This window comes from Rhododendron vialii, chromosome 5a, assembly GCF_030253575.1.
Source record: "Rhododendron vialii isolate Sample 1 chromosome 5a, ASM3025357v1".
Taxonomy (NCBI): Eukaryota; Viridiplantae; Streptophyta; class Magnoliopsida; order Ericales; family Ericaceae; genus Rhododendron; species Rhododendron vialii.
Genome location: NC_080561.1, coordinates 10,040,155 through 10,056,333, shown reverse-complemented (window position 1 = coordinate 10,056,333; position 16,179 = coordinate 10,040,155). Strand labels below are relative to the sequence as shown.

Below are 16,179 nucleotides of genomic sequence, written 5' to 3'. Positions count from 1 at the left end.
AATAGAACAATTTGAGGATGTATGGAATGTATTCATCAAAAAGTACGAGCTTCAAAGTAACACATGGTTAGAGGGGTTGTATCTAGAGAGGAAACGATGGGTGTCTGCTTATGCGAAAGAAGTGTTTTGGGTGGGGATGTCATCCACACAAAGAAGCAAGGGTATGAACTCATATTTTGACGGTTACATTCATTCAAAGACGACCCTAAAACAATTTGTAGAGCAATATGAAAATGCATTAGTGAATAAGGTGGAAAGTGAACACTATAAGATATGAAAAGTTGGAACACTTACATCCCGTTAATAACCGATGATGAGTATGGAAAGCAATTTCAAATTGTTTAGACGAATGTAAAGCTTAAGGAGTTTCCCAAATAATTTGTCGAAAAACTTGGCTATTTTTGTTCGAAGACAAAAGAAGATGATATTGTGTCCAAATTATGAGGTAAATGAGTGGGCTACATTTGGGGAAGGAAAAGAGAAAAAGAGGAAACAAGTGTTATTTACTGTCGATTTTAATTCTGAACCAATGACGCACATTGTAATTGTCGATTGTTTGAGTTGAGAGGAATGGTGTGTAAATATCAACGATGGTAGGGCATCAAAGGAGAATCGAAAGAGGAGATGGTGCGAAAATGTGAAAGGGATCCATAATAAAATTCGGTTCTGTTACAATAAGTTGTCAACGTCAATTGAAGCCCGTCGGCATGACATTTTGTGCAATCTCTTTAATGAGGTTGTTGATTTAGCGAAAAAATTTGAAGATAAGTATGATATGGTTATGACATGAGTTAAAATGAGAGTTGAAGGAAGCTTTGGTGGTTTGTGAAATGTGGGTTTTGAAACTCCTAATGATTCATTTTCACTTGGAGATGGAGTTATAAAATCAAAATAAAGCGCAAACATACTCGGCCCTGAAAAGTTTTCATAGAAAAGGGAGATTGTCGTGTAGAAGGATACAAGGTATCGTGAAAAAAGGTGTTAAGAAAAAAAAGAGAAAGGAAAAAGAAGGCATTGCTCAAGGAAAAAACCAAGGTATAAGTTCTTTCTGATTTGTTATCATGGACATATAGATATATTTGATGAATACTTAGTAATTATTTTATTTGCAAATATTAGGAGATTGCCGTTGACATGTGTTTGGAACACAAGAGAGTGTTGTAAATGTAAGAAACTTTAGTTTTATTGTACAATTTCATGTTAAAGTTATTGTTAATTCTCATTTTTATTATTAGGCAGAGTCAGCCAAGCTACATGGGGCAATCATTGTGGCCAAATATGGCACAGTGCAGAAGCATTTTCCAATGTTCTCCAAGTTTATGCCTTACTGGAACAGACTTTAACCAATTTATGTATATGGTTCCAAGTTCACAAACCAACATGCTAACCTTATTTAATAGTCATGATTGAAGAGGGCAATCAAACATTACAGGTAGTCAAGTTCGGGGAGGGCAATCAAATTTTTTTGGAAACTCAAAGGCAATGTTGGGGAGGACCACAACCAAGTTTTACAGAAATGATGAATGCAACGGATAATGCTGAGGAGTAGTTCAATTCACTTGATTGTGGGTGTATCGTGTCATATTTGTATCGTGTGAACTTGGTATTGGCATGTAATATGTGTGAAAGATTGACTTTTTTATTAGATGTGGTGTCGTGTCGTATCAATATCCCATATGTGATGACTTTTTATTAGGTATTGGCATGCATGCATTTACTAGCTAGTGCTCAATGTGGTGTCGTATCCGTATCTTAATTGTGTCCATGCTTTTTAGAGAGGAATGTGCAGTAAGGACTAAGCAAAATGTATAAACGCCAAATTTTGTTTAGTTTTTGGTCTAACACAACCAATTCATGTATACAAGTGATTCCTTGAACATGTATGCAAGTAAGTCCTTTTGTTCAAACTAAAACCCCAGATTCTGTGTACATGATCTTGGATTTGTATGACCATGAGCCTACATCAAGCTCAACAATAAATTTTTTTGAGTACATAGAGATTTTGGTTCCCTTTTGACTGGTAACATCAATAAGAAATCTAGTACAAAAGCAACTTTGCATTTTATTCCATTCCATTCATCAAACAATAGCATAAATACAAACAATGTCATTCCGATATCTCAAACGACAGATTTAATTTCCCAGAAAAATGCAAACATGTTTCATTATTAAAGTTATCCCTATGAGTCTTACAATTAAGGAAGATAAGCCAGGCATAATACTGACCAACAACTTAGAACGGAAAATCAAGTAAAAAAACCCCTACAACTTCTTAAGTCAGATAACTCCTGAATTTCAAAACAATCTCCAATTGGTCGGCGACAATGCTTTGTCATTTCAATTTGATGGATATTATTCACTATAATCACACCATTAAAGACATCAAAGATGAAGACACAATTTCGCACAAAACCCCAAATTTTTCAAAACCCCTAAATTTAAAATAAAATATAAAAAAAAAACCCCTAAATTTGACGACACACCCATCATCACAAACAGGCCATAAAAAATCACTCACTCAAGCAAGAATCATCGGCCCTTTTCCTTTTTCTTTTTTATAATCGGTTGTAAGTATGTTGTAGCTTCTTGTTGTAAGTGTAGCATTTTTGTTCTATATTCTGATTTACTATGGTAATTGATTTTTGTGCCCTTTTTTACCATGTGTACTTTTTTTTTTTTTTTTTTGTCTTTATTTATGTGAACCATAATACTCCTACCAATCTTTCATGTGTAAAAACTAAACAAGTACTGCAAAAGGAAAATTTTATTAATTTAATTGCACGTATATTTATATATATGTACACAACAACAGACTGCACCTTATGTCTTTATAATTTATTATACTTGTTGAACCTTCTGTGAGCCTCTTTTTATTTTTTTTAAATAGTCTATGAGACTATTTAGCTGCAGGAATAATAGCCAGAGAGTTATAGCAGGCTAGCAGCCCCCATTTTAAATCTCGACCGATCGTCCCTCCTTTTCTCCAAGCCTTTTGCATTAACATTCGGACTAGGATTGACAATCTCACCCGAACTAACAGTGAACCGAGCAGACCGGGCGGGTTTTTAACCACGATTATGGTTATAGTTTTAGTTTGAAAAAATTTGCCGGTTTGATTTAGGTTTTGGTTTTGATTTTATATGTGATAGCCATACCGAAATCTTTGGTAACCAAAACCGAAACTGAACTACAATTATGAAAATACACTCATTTACTCTCTCTCTCTCTCTCTCTCTCTCTCTCTCTCTCTCTCATCTTCGTGATGATTTAGCTCGTGGTAGACCTCGTGGTCTCATCATTCTCACTTATATTTTGTACTCCTATTTTTTTTTTTAAATTCTGCCCCTTTCGTCTGGTTGGATTAAGGTTGAATAATTAAAATTTTTGACCATCTGTTTCAGTCAAATAAAATTGAACCGTACCAGTAACCGCATATTCGTCATGGTTTCAAAAAGAAAAATCGCCGATTTTGGTTTTGATTTTACCGATACCTGCATGTTGCCATCCCAATTTCTAACATGGCCCAGAAGGCCAGAAGCTCGTATTGCACCTGGTCATTAAGAGAGCTGCCGCCGCCACAGACACTACACGGATTCGGATTCGTATGCGTTTGGAGTTGTTCGATGCTCGTCAATCTCACACAATCCATAGCTAAGGGTCGTTCAATACTCGTATGTGTGTTTTGGAGTATGAATTTCTGTTCGGATCCACAGGATGTCTAGAGGCCTAAGGGCCCGTTTTGGATGCGAGATTAGGTTTGAAGGTATTATGTAAGAAGGGGGAATTGGATAGTATGGGGTATTGGTTAATAAGGAATGATCCAAGTTGATGTGATGTTTATGGAAGGGGTATTAAATAGTACTTGGTTTGGATGAAGGATTAATTTGGGATATAAAAAATGGGGATTGATGTAAAAAGCTGTTAAATGACTTTTTTGCCCTTATGCAGGGTTTTTTTACAAAATTTGTTAGTTTCACTATAATTAGAATAAATACGTGTTAGCAAAAAAAAATTAAGTGTTCCAAATTTCAATCCGTTTGAATGGGTGAGAAGATTTTATTTTTCTGATCATTTAATTCTAAAGGGTCATAATTAAATTTTGACTATAGGGCTCTTGTTGATTAGTCCTAAGAAAGTCGTAGAACCAAATATTTTTTAGGGATAACTAACGAGAGCCCTGGAATCAAAAATTAATTATGACCCTTTAGAATAAAATGATAAGAGAAATAGGATCTTTGTACCGGTTTAAACGGATTGAAAATTGGAGCACTTAATTTTTTAACCATATTTTTGAATATATAAACTGCATGTTGAAAAATTAAGTGTTCCAAATTTCAATCCGTTTGAACCGATGGAAAGATTTTATTTTTCTGATCATTTAATTCTAAAGGGTCATAATTAAATTTTGACTATAGGGCTCTCGTTGATTAGCCATAAGAAAGTTAATTATGACCTTTTAGAATAAAATTATAAGAGAAATAGGATCTTTATACCGATTTAAACGGATTGAAAATTAGAGCACTTAATTTTTTAACCATATTTTTGAATATATAAATGGCAGGTTGAAAAATTAAATGTTCCAAATTTCAATCCGTTTGAACCGATGGAAAGATTTTAGTTTTTTGATCATTTTATCATAAATGGTCATAATTAAATTTTTACTCTAGTGCTCTCGTTGGTTAGTCCTAAGAGATATTTGATTCTACAACTTTCTTAGGGCTAATCAACAAGAGCCTTATAGTCTAAATTTAATTATGACCTTTTAGAATTAAATAATCAGAAAAATAAAATCTTTCCATCGATTCAAACGGATTGAAATTTGAAACACTTAATTTTTTTTGTTTTTGCTCAAGAAATGGGTACCTTGGGTTGGGGAGGGGATTAGGAGGGGTACAATCGTCCGAAATAAATGGGGTTTAGGAAGGATTCCACAATAACATGTCAAACCCTACCCATGGCTAACACCCCCTCAGGGGTATTAGGGGGTGCAGTGGAAGAGGGCCGATAGGAGGGGTACAATCGTCCGAAATGAAGGGGGTTTAGGAGGGATTTCACAATAACAGGTCAAACCCTACTCATGGCTAACACCCCCTCAAGGGTATTAGGAGGTGCAGTGGAAGAGGGCCGAAAGAGAATACCCTTCCAAATTAACTTGCCAAATGGGGTCTTGGGGTGGGGCCCAAGTACTAAGAGAGGTATATTACAACACCCTTTCACAGCACCCGTCCAAACAGGCCCTGAATGCACTCTCTTCCTGCCATTAATCCCCGCACTGGAGTGCACTCAATTACACAGCAACTTGAGTCACTAGACTATGCTTGAAACTTGAACGTAGGTGCTACTGTCAATGTGTACAAACCCCTTTTTGGTTCCGTCTTGAGTCTCAAAAAAATAATCGGAACCGCTCATTTTGTTTAAAATACTTTATTTGTGACTCTTATGAAAAATAAGCTCAATCAGGTATCGGCTAGGACGTCTACAAAATATCCAACTTTGTCATAGAATTCAAGCTTAAATTCTAAATCAAAGTTGGATATTTTGCAAATGCTCTTACTGATACCAGATTGACTTTATTTTTTGCAAGGACTATAAATAAAATATTTTAAACAAAATGAACAAATTCGATCATTTTTTTTTAGACTGAAAATGGGCCAAAAAAGGATTTGTACACATTAGTACAGACATTAGACTTTCTGAACGTTAAATGCCCATTTATTTGGTGACGCTGGTCAGATTTTTTGCAAACGTCAGAAATCATTACGAAACTGCAGACGGGGAAGGAGAGGCAAGAATAATTTGCAATAATAAGGAGAGAGAGAGAGAGAGCGCGCTTTTGAATAATTTGCAATAATAAGACTAGAGAGAGAGAGAGCGCCTCCATCCCAAATTATTTGGGCCAGCTGTTCGTTTATAACTGTTTGGTTTTGTTCTTATTTAAGAAAATATCGCATGTTAGTTTTGCGTCAAATTTTTAGGTGTTATTGGTTCGTCTCGACGAGAGGAATAAAAAAAAGTAAAGAATTATAAAAGTATTAGCATTTTTTATTTTTCTTGAATATTTCTCAAAATACTAGTGTAAAAATCATAATTTTTTACTTTTTTTTATTTCTCTCGTCGAGACGAACTGATAATATATAAAAGTTTGATCCAAAACTAAGAAACACGAAAAAAAATTGAATATTGAAAACCAAAAAGTTGTACTGTAATCTATAATTTTTTGGTTAGCGAAAACGTCTTTCGTAACAATATAATTGGGGGACAACAATATAATTGGGGGACTCAAGGATTATTCTGGTAACATTTATTTTGAGATAGGTCCTTGCTATAGTACACTCCTAAAATGGGGTGTACTAGGGATGAAATTGGTTCATTTCGGTTGGTTTCTCACCATTTTTACCACCAAATTGAACCAGTCGATTTGTGAGAATATAAAACCGACACCGACCTGTTTAATGGAGAAACCGTCCAGTTCAGTGATGATCGAAACGGTTCGGTTCGGTCGATTTCATTAATTTGTTGGTTTTGCATTCTAGGAACCCGGTGTACCACGTGCACTTTTGTATTTCGAGCTATGCAAAACCACCACAAAATGTTGTATTTAAACACTAAAAAAAATATGCGGACCACAAAAATTCAAAAATAACACCATATAGATTCATAAACAACACAAGAAAAATTTATAAGTTTTGTGCTGTCATTTTTAAAACTCGTTGACTTTTTGAACTGCAAAAGTCATACTAAATTGTTCATATATTGAACTACAAAATCACATTATACAAGCTAGCCACGAACAATTATAAAAAAAGTCACCAAATTTTGAAAATTAAATTATCATAAATTTTATATCTCGAGCCACAAAAATTCACAAGGGCGTAGGATGCACCCCAAAAAATTAGTGCGTACAGTATATTTTTCATTTGAGATACACTGTACTTGGGGAGTTTAAAAGGTGCTAGAATCTGTTTTTTTATTTTTTTTTCTCTCTTTTCAACAGTTAGGTGTGTCCGGATCAATTTATGCACACCTCAATTAATCTCCTTTCTGGTTCGGTTAAAGGCAGACCATACACGCCGAGAATAGTGAATTCCCAAGGAATTACTTCTTACAGTCTGACCCCAAGAATCGAACTCTGATCAATTGTATGGAAAATAAACCCACTTACAAACTAAACTAACCCTTAGGGCAACTAATCTAGTTTCTCTTATTGCGCATTTGGGTCATGGTAAGTCTAGAGTCACTGCACCAAAGGCTACAGCACGGCTATCGTACGCTGTGTGGGGCCTATTCCAAACGATTTGAGATGTTCAATAATTAAAAAAAAAAAACGAATGAGCCAATAAAAAATCAGCTAAATCTAGTATTTATAAATGCTCGATCCAATATTTTTTAAAAATCGAAAAAATCCAATCTTTCCATTTTTTTACTACTATGTGTTTAGGTCAAAGTAACTTCCCGACGGCCAAAATTCCGATCGGAATCCCGACGCCCTGCAGGGCACATTCCGGCCACTGGACGGCCGATCCGAGCCGTCCAAAAATTCTTTAAAAAAAACCGAGCGGGCCCCCTAGCAGGAATAAACGGCATCCGACGTGTGTAAGTGGCCAATCCAAGCACTCCATTTTTGGCCAATCCAAACACTTCATTTTTGGCCGATCCAAACACAAAAATGGATTGTTTGGATCGGCCATCTACACCCGTTGGATGCCATTTATTCCCTCATAGCCCAATCGGTTTTTTTTTTTAGAATTTTTGGACGGCTCAGATCAGCGGTCCGGTGGCCGGAGTGTGCCCGGCGGAACGTTGAGATTCCGATCGGGATTTTTGGTCAGTAAGGGTAGACTTTCATGGACATTCTGACTGACTGACAAGGGTATCCGCGAGTATCCCGTTCCGATTGGGTGACCCACGATAATTAGTACTACCAAAGAAACAGTACACAGTTTTTAAAATCAAGTACTTAAGTCTCACATTAATTACGGTCAGCTAAATGAATTTATATTTCTATTGAGATCTGTAGATGCAGTAATAATATATTCTAAATAAAAAGGTCGTTTTGAATTGGTACAATGTTTGAGAGTATCTTCAACCCATCTCCTGATCTTTAAAACTCCAAAAATAGATAATGATTGTGATATATGGAGTAAAGATTATTAACTTGAATCATTTGTGTAAAATCTTGAAGTGGGTCCAACACCGCCCTAGACACAATATAGGTACCCTAGACATCGAAAACCGTAGTATTTTTGTGTAGAAAATTAATTTTGGCATTTCACACTCTACTTTTGTCTCTTTCCTATTTGAATTTACAACAATACCCTTTAAAATGGATGAATACTAACAAAATGAAGAGTAATTTGGTAATTTCACATAAAATAAAGACAAAAAGTAGAGTGCCAATAATATGGAGTACCAAAATCACTTTCTTTTTGTATAATATTCGGTGCTTCCATACATCTAGTACAGTGCTAACTAAACTTAACTTAAATCTGAGAAATTTGTCCTTATTTGAATTTTTTTCGCATTTGTTAGTTTTGCATCAAACTTTTATGGGTTATTGATTCATTTTGACGAGAGGAACTGAAAAAGTATTTTTTTTATTTTTACCCAAGTATTTTGAGAAATAACCACTTTTTAGGCCAAAAAGTGAAATTTTTTGCTAAAAAATGTTTATTTCTTAAAATATTTGGATAAAAGTAAAAAAAATACTTTTTCAATTCCTCTCGTAGAGACGAATTAACAATTCACAAAAGTTTAGTGCAAAAATAACAAACGCGAAAAAAAATCAAATAAGAACAACTTCCAAATTTAAATTAAGTTTAAGTTGAGTTGATAAAAACGCAACCATAAACTGTACTACTCATTTTTATTTTTATTTATTTATTTATTTGGGTCATACTGTACTACTCATTTTTATTACTCCATACATGGTGGGGAGAGAGAGAGAGAGAGAGAGAGAGAGAGAGAGAGAGAGAGAGAGAGAGCAATGGAGTTGAAGTGGAAAAAATTGAAGGGTATGGGTCCTAACCATAGAGGATCCAGATCCCTATCCTATATGGGAGTATGGGAATGGGAGGGAGTAGGGAGAGGGTGAAACTGTTGTAGTCCGAGAAAAGCTGCTTTTATCACATGCCTTGCTAATCCAGTCAGACGAATCTCTTCCGATCGAATACTACTACTCCTCCCTCTCCTATTAGAGAGAGTACTGTACTACTCGGACTCCTACATTTCATATTCCCTCCTCCTCCGTACTCACGTGACTTGGACGCCGTACGTACTACCAAGGCTATTTTTGTCATAATACTCCTAGGGAGTACAACACCGTTTATGAGTAGTGAGTACTACTAGTAATAATTCTAGTGGAGTGTACTATTATGCATCTCCCAAATTATTTACAACAAACCCAGAACACACTCTGAAATACTACTGCATAAATACTTACGTAAATGTGTGGGCTCCGTATTTACGCACTCACATAAAGTATAGAACCAACCCGGTACACACTCTCGAATGCAAAAATACTCACAGCGTGAGCCTCGCGCACATAAAGTGTAGAGCCGACTCCAAAAAACACACACTCCCAGCTGCACAAATACTCACAAGGATGTGAGTCTTACACATTTATTTAAGTGTTTGTGAATTCCTTCCCTTTGAAATGCCATAATCTTGTATCTAACTATGATGATGTTTGAAAGTCTACTTTTTGACTTTTCATTTTTAGATTTTTGCCTTTTTAACTTTTTGAATTATGGCCAAAATGTGTTTTGAGTATGGTAAAAGTGTTTGGGAGATACGTATATAATGTATTTTGAAACAGTAGTAGTGTTTGTGAGCTGTAGTTGCAACGTAGGGGGTGATGAGAGAGAGAGAGAGACGAAAGACCAGCAAAAAATGGAGAGGGTATGCTAGTAATTGATCTGAAAACGCAAAAATCCAATAGTCCGAAAAGTACCTCCAAGCCTCTTTCTTACTTCTCGCTTGGAATAGCAGAAACGGTGAACTCATTTTCGCAAAATGAGTTCTTACAACCGTCGCTAGCTAAAAGCGAAAAGGATGTAGGGCCTTAATAACCGATGCGATTTGAATCATCCTTTTGCGGGTTTGCCTGCCTAGGCTTCTCAGAAGCTCGCCTTCTTCCTTATTTTTAGGAGTAAGAATGTTCGCAATAAACTTGATAGATTGCATTCAATCAATAATGCTAGATTAACGCAATCAACAATAGGAGGAATCGTGAATGCCATTAAAAAAAAAAAAAAATTCACATTAACAACTTGATTGAAGTTTCAAAAAATTCCTTTGGAGTTTCATATCGTCAACATTGGATGTCTTATAAATGGAGTCGCTTCCTATCACTTTACAAAGTATTCCCGTTTTGCTAATATTTTTATTTTTTAAGTACTTATTTTTCATTTCACGAGACAAGTCGATCATTCACTCACAATACATTACATTTAATTCAAAAAATTATTACTTATTACATATTTTCCTTAGCAGAACGGGGCCTAATTGCCTGGGCTTTTTATTTTATTACCTGGATTTGCATAAAAAATGAGAGGCATGTAGTAGTAGGTTTCTGTGCCCAAAAGGGTAGTCTTTTTGGATTCTACTTGGTTAAAATCATGTATTGTATTTCTAAACTTGAGACAGGAATGCTAGTTCTAAAAAATAGAGTAGAGTAGAGTAGTAGTGTAGTTCACAAGGAGGGGACCAAATAGAATTACGCGAAGCATAATATACACTAGTAAAGAGACAAAACTGAAAGATCCTACCTACTCAAAATGCTCAATTAAATTTATTCCAAAATCAACATAGCAATTTTTTCTGTTGTCACATATGTTATACAGTAAATTTCAAGGGGGGTGGGGGTGGTGGGTGGGGACCGAATAGAACTATGTGAAGCATAATGCAGTAGTAAAGAGACAAATTGAAAGATCTTACCTACTCAAACGATAGAGTATTTTGCAAGAGAATATCTTGTTTACATAGCTTAATCTCGTGCATCCAAAAGTATTTTGGACGGTTCGGATTAAAAATAAATTATTACCGTTAAAAGATACTGTATTTATTATCGGTAATAGTTTAAAAATATATCTCAAACCATCGATTGTCGAAACGGACGGGTGTGATTGCGCGCATCCGTGAATAAGTCAATCTCATTTCACAAACAAAAAACAGAGCGCAAAGGAAACACGCTGACAGTTATCAACCGGTGGAACGTGCGCCTCTGAAATTAATCCTTACATTGATCAATCAATCAAAAAGGAGACTGAAATGAAATGTATCCGCAGGGGCATATTCCAAGCCGAGGCAGAATCTTTTGTGCTAGGAAATTTTTCGGCCGTTAAATTTAAAATATGAAAAACAAATCACACAACCCAACAATCAGAAAACTCTTCGATACATAGACACGGGAATTTTCGGAAAACAACTATAGATTCTTTGCTATGGTATAAACAACTTTATGAGCAACATTCTCTCTATTTTCTAGACTTACGTTTGCACATTGGTACAAGGTTATGAATCCGTACCGTATCGGCTAGTACGGACTGGTATGTACCGATATTGTCTATATCCGGTATTCTATACCTCTAATTCTGTTCCAGGTTAAATACCGATCGGTACCGACCAATACCGGAGATACCTGTCAGTACCGGCCAATACCGGATAGTATCGGACTACTTTTAAATTTATTTATTTTCTTCAAGTACCGGTCAATACCAGACGGTACCGGACAAATACCGGAATATTTTTTATTTTTTTTGTTTTAAAAAATGTATATTATACTATAAATTCTTTTAGATAAGAAAATAACACTAATAGCAATTAATCCGAAACGGTATCCCATATCTCACCGATATCGGTACGTACCGTACTAATAAGAAAATCGATATTCTAGCCGGTACAGTAGTCAGAACCTGACATTGGTATTCTCAGACAAGCAAGTCTTGTCAAGGTATTTTTGTCTAGAGAAGAAACTAAACTTTGCCGTCAGAAGCCATTTCAATAAAATCGTACCATTTAGAGGAAAATTATTCAATGTACCTTGTGCGCTGTCACGTGATACCCGAGCTCTCTTCTCAATCGTACATTTTTGTAAGATTCAAAATTAAGTGTATGAATCTAACAATGTGTGGTGGAAAGAGGCTTAGGGCACCACCACAAAATCCCCCAATGGCATCGAATAATCTCTCCAAATTGGCTTCCAAAAAACAACCACCACCTCCCCAACACTCACCACATTTTTATCCAAATGCATTCTTTATTTATTTGTCTTTATTGATGTGGAATTAAAATTTTATAGTACTTCCTCCGTCCCATTTTAAATGCTCCCTATGTAAAATCGTGTCATTTTGACTTTCAAAAAAATCGTATTTTTCATAATCTTTTTTAGAACTTTTTTGCACTGTTTTAAAATACTCATTGATATCTTTTGAACGATGTAAAACAAAGTTAAAAATTAATTTTGAATGTACTTTATTTTTGAGGTCAAAATTATACGGTCTCCTGTAAGGACATTTAAATTGGAACGGAGGGAATATTTCGTACATTCTTTTTTTTTTTTTACACGCACAAATTATAATCTTATAGTAATTCCACATAACTATAAATAAAAAATTGCATCTACACGACGAGAGTATCAAAAATAGTTTCAAAATAAACAAATAAAAACCAACGCGAAGAAAATAACTCTATATGAGTAATGTATATATCTCTGGCTTGCTCCGACTCTAATTGGGCCTATAAAATTAGTTAATGTGCGTATTAATTTGCCCAAACACCTAAGAGTTATCAAAAAAATTGTTTATTTCTAGAGCAATACTAGTGTAACCCCATTTTTTGAGACTCTATATAGTCCTGAAAAAAACCCAATCAGTTACAGGGTTGGCTCCATTGTGTTCTGTGGGGGTTCAAGCGAAACCCATGAGTTCAAAAAATGGAGCAAAATTTTTTAGTTTTTTTTTTTGCATAATATAATTATTATTTTTAAATATTGTCTGAACTGAATTATTCATATGTATCCAAAGTAAATGAAAAGAGACGTAAATTTGGAAGTAAGTAGACAACATAGCTCAACAAAGTAAAATAAATCAAGCCCAATAAATTTTCAGCAAAAATAGATGTGTTTTTTTTTAGGGAAAATGACGGCCAAGGACGTGTTTGATAATTAATACCCTCCAAGGATATTTTCAGCATTAACAAATGTACTCAAATGTTCTCAGCATGTCCTTGGCGGGTATTAATTATTAAAACACGTCCTGGGCCGTCATTTTCCCTTTTTTTTACCTATAGAGCTTTGGATACAAAAAAAAATTTCTTTTGTTTTTGTCACCGCTGAATTAAAATTTTGGATTCGCCTCTGATCAGTAATCTCATGATAAGATCAAGATACACATGCTATAATCTGATTTCTGAAAATCCCAATAAATAAAAGCTAAAATTACCCCCAAAAATTCAACATAGGCTTGATATCAAGTAAACTTACCAAGAAACCAATCTCCCCACACACCTGAAAAAATAGAGAGATTATTCAGCACCCTGCCACTGCCAAATGGTGGTAGTCGGAAGCACTGAATAATTTTTCCTGAAAATCGGATCTAAAAAGAAAAGCATAACCCACCCAATTTCAAGAACCAGCGCTAGCACTCCCACCCGAGTCGGGTCGGGTCACTCCTTCATCTCTCGCTTCCTGACCCGATTGCGTCGGACCCGCCTCTGGCACGCCGCTGCTAACTCTCGCACTGCTGCTCCCACTTTCGACCCGACCCGAAGGAGGCTGCCGCGGCGGAGGACGATGAGGAGGAGTAGGCGGGTCGACCCGGCCGTCGATACAGGACCCGCATTTGGCCTCGACCCATCCTTCGAAGTCGTACTGCCCGTGACCCATGATCCGCCGACCCGAACAGAGGCGCCCGATCATGACAGCAATGGCGCCCAGTATTGTTATCACTGCCAGGACCCCGATTACGGGTCCGATTGACCCGTGACCAGATTGGGATGTGTAAGCTTGTTGGGTCACTTCTAGTGGCGGCGGCGGCGGTGGTTGCTGCTGTGGCTCTAGTGGCGTTGACATCTGTGTAGGTGTGTGTAGATGCAGAAAGTGTATCTATTTTCAAGGGTCTTTGGTGGTTCTTGAACCTCTTGACTGGGTTTGGTCTAAAGTTGTGATTTTGATGAAGTTAAAAGGTCCTCAAAATGGATAAAGATTCGGGCTTTGCGCTTTAGAGAGAGAAAGAGGAAATGCAGAAGGACTGGATCTTACTTGTTCTTGAATTTTTTGATTAGAGACTAGATGGAAATGAAGAACAAAGACTGGGTTTGGTCTAAAGCTCTGATTTTTGTCCTGAAATGCACAAAAACTCAGGCTTTTTGTGGTTTTAGAGAGAGAGAGAGAGAGAGAGAGAGGAAATGTAGGAAGATTGGATCTTATTAATGCTTGAATCTTTTGATAAGAGACAAGGTGGAAACGAAAAAAAGGAGACCGGGTTTGGTCTAAAGTTGAGATTTTAATGAAGTTAAGACTTAAGATCCTGAAAATGCAAAAAAATTAAAATCGAATCAGGCTTTGGTGTTTTATAGAGATTGAGGGAGGGAGGGAGGGATAGGAGTTCATAGAGAGAGAAAATGTGGAAAGATTTTGTTTGTATTTGGGATTCATAGTGCTAGAGGGAAAATGGGGGAAAAGGAGAAAGAACTCAAACAATTCATTGAGGTTTATTTATACTCCATTAGAGGTGGTGGAAAGGAAAAGAGGGAAAGGTGGAGATGAAAATGGGGAAAAAAGTGGAGGGAAAGAGGAGAGGGCAAGGTGGGGGGAAGGTTATCGGGGAACAGGAAATTTTGCAGGGAGTATATTTTTTTTTCCCGACGGTCAAGGTATTCGGGTTAGTTTACACAAGTCTTAACTAATCACCACTTTGATTCGATCAAAGGCAGAGTTCACGTCGAAACTAAAAAATTCCACAAGAAAATTATTTTCTTAGAACTTAACCTAATGAATTAAAGTCTGGTCAATTATGTAATAAGTATACCAGTAGAATTTTGCTGGGTATATTATTTAATTCCAATACTGGGCAAAAGCCAAGGAGACAGAAGCAGAGCACTTTTTTAAATTTTTATAATCCTTTGTGTGTCCTTTTGTTAAAAATAGTCACGGTGAGCTTTCCATGAACAGTTTCTGGTACTGAAAATGTACCCAAAAAAACAAGGTTTGATTCGATCTAAAATTAAAGATGGCAATGGTAAAGGGACTTGAGGCAAGGTGCAGCTAGCGTGCGCTCTCTCTCCTCCTCTTCTACTCCTATGAAAGATAGAGAAGTTTATGGGTGGTCCCAAGTTTATTATCGAGCCGTGCGCAAACTGGCCAAGGCTCGACACGACAAGAACATGTTCAAGTACAAGTTGCTCAACTAAAAGTTGATGGGTGTTTCCGCTAACTTAGAAGTTATAGACTACAACTTGTTCACTTTGTGAAAGAAAAAGAAGTCAAAAAAATGTATAGCCTTTTATTTTATTTGCAGATTTTATTTAGTTTTTTTCTTCTTCTTCCATGAGTTCAAAGAGTCTTGCTAACCACCGCTCAAGGTGATTGGTAATATCAAATATGTATATGATACCAAACAAATTAAAGATTTAATACACATCTCACAAATATCAATATATTGGTTTTAGATATTGATACACTTTTTACGAATTATCTACTGTTTTGTTTTTTGTTTTGTACCATCATTATCTACTGCTTTTTTTTTATATAGTAATCATTATCCATAGCTTGGTAGGCAGTATTTAGCATTTTTTTTTCTCCTGATATAAAAAGTGGCTCATGAATATGCATGGCCTAGGTCGCCTGACTCATATAATCCTTCTGTAAAGCCTCTGCTCCTACACTCAATTCTCGTTTTACGTTTTTCGCTCTCAATTCTTGCCTCTCGTAAATTTTTAGTAGTTTAAAATGTTTTTGAAAGATTTTTTTACATATAAAATATAATTATTTAGTCTCTATTTTTTTCGAAGGATAAGTTTCAGTGAGTAAAAGTCAAAAAGTCCGCCATTATTTTCAAACTTTAGGCAAGCTCATCCATTATCTTCATCTTTCTTCTCCTACTTTCTGGTTATTTTTGTTCTTTTTTACTACTTTCCTCTAAAATCGTTGTACTTCTTGGGACCATTTAAGCAGGCGCTATG

The 16,179-nt window shown here is 36.0% G+C and overlaps 1 protein-coding gene across 1 annotated transcript; it reads right to left on the bottom strand.

Moving 5' to 3' along the window:
- Positions 1-13,296: 13,296 nt before the first annotated feature.
- On the bottom strand, positions 13,297-14,811 carry LOC131326496 (uncharacterized). Its single transcript, XM_058359290.1, has one exon. It carries the CDS (start codon positions 14,066-14,068, stop codon positions 13,622-13,624), a length of 447 nt encoding a protein of 148 aa, XP_058215273.1. The 5' UTR covers positions 14,069-14,811; the 3' UTR covers positions 13,297-13,621.
- Positions 14,812-16,179: the final 1,368 nt, after the last annotated feature.

Bases quoted from the DNA above. Each gene is read 5' to 3' on its own strand.
- LOC131326496 (XM_058359290.1), bottom strand. From the start codon at position 14,068: ATGTCAACGCCACTAGAGCCACAGCAGCAACCACCGCCGCCGCCGCCA.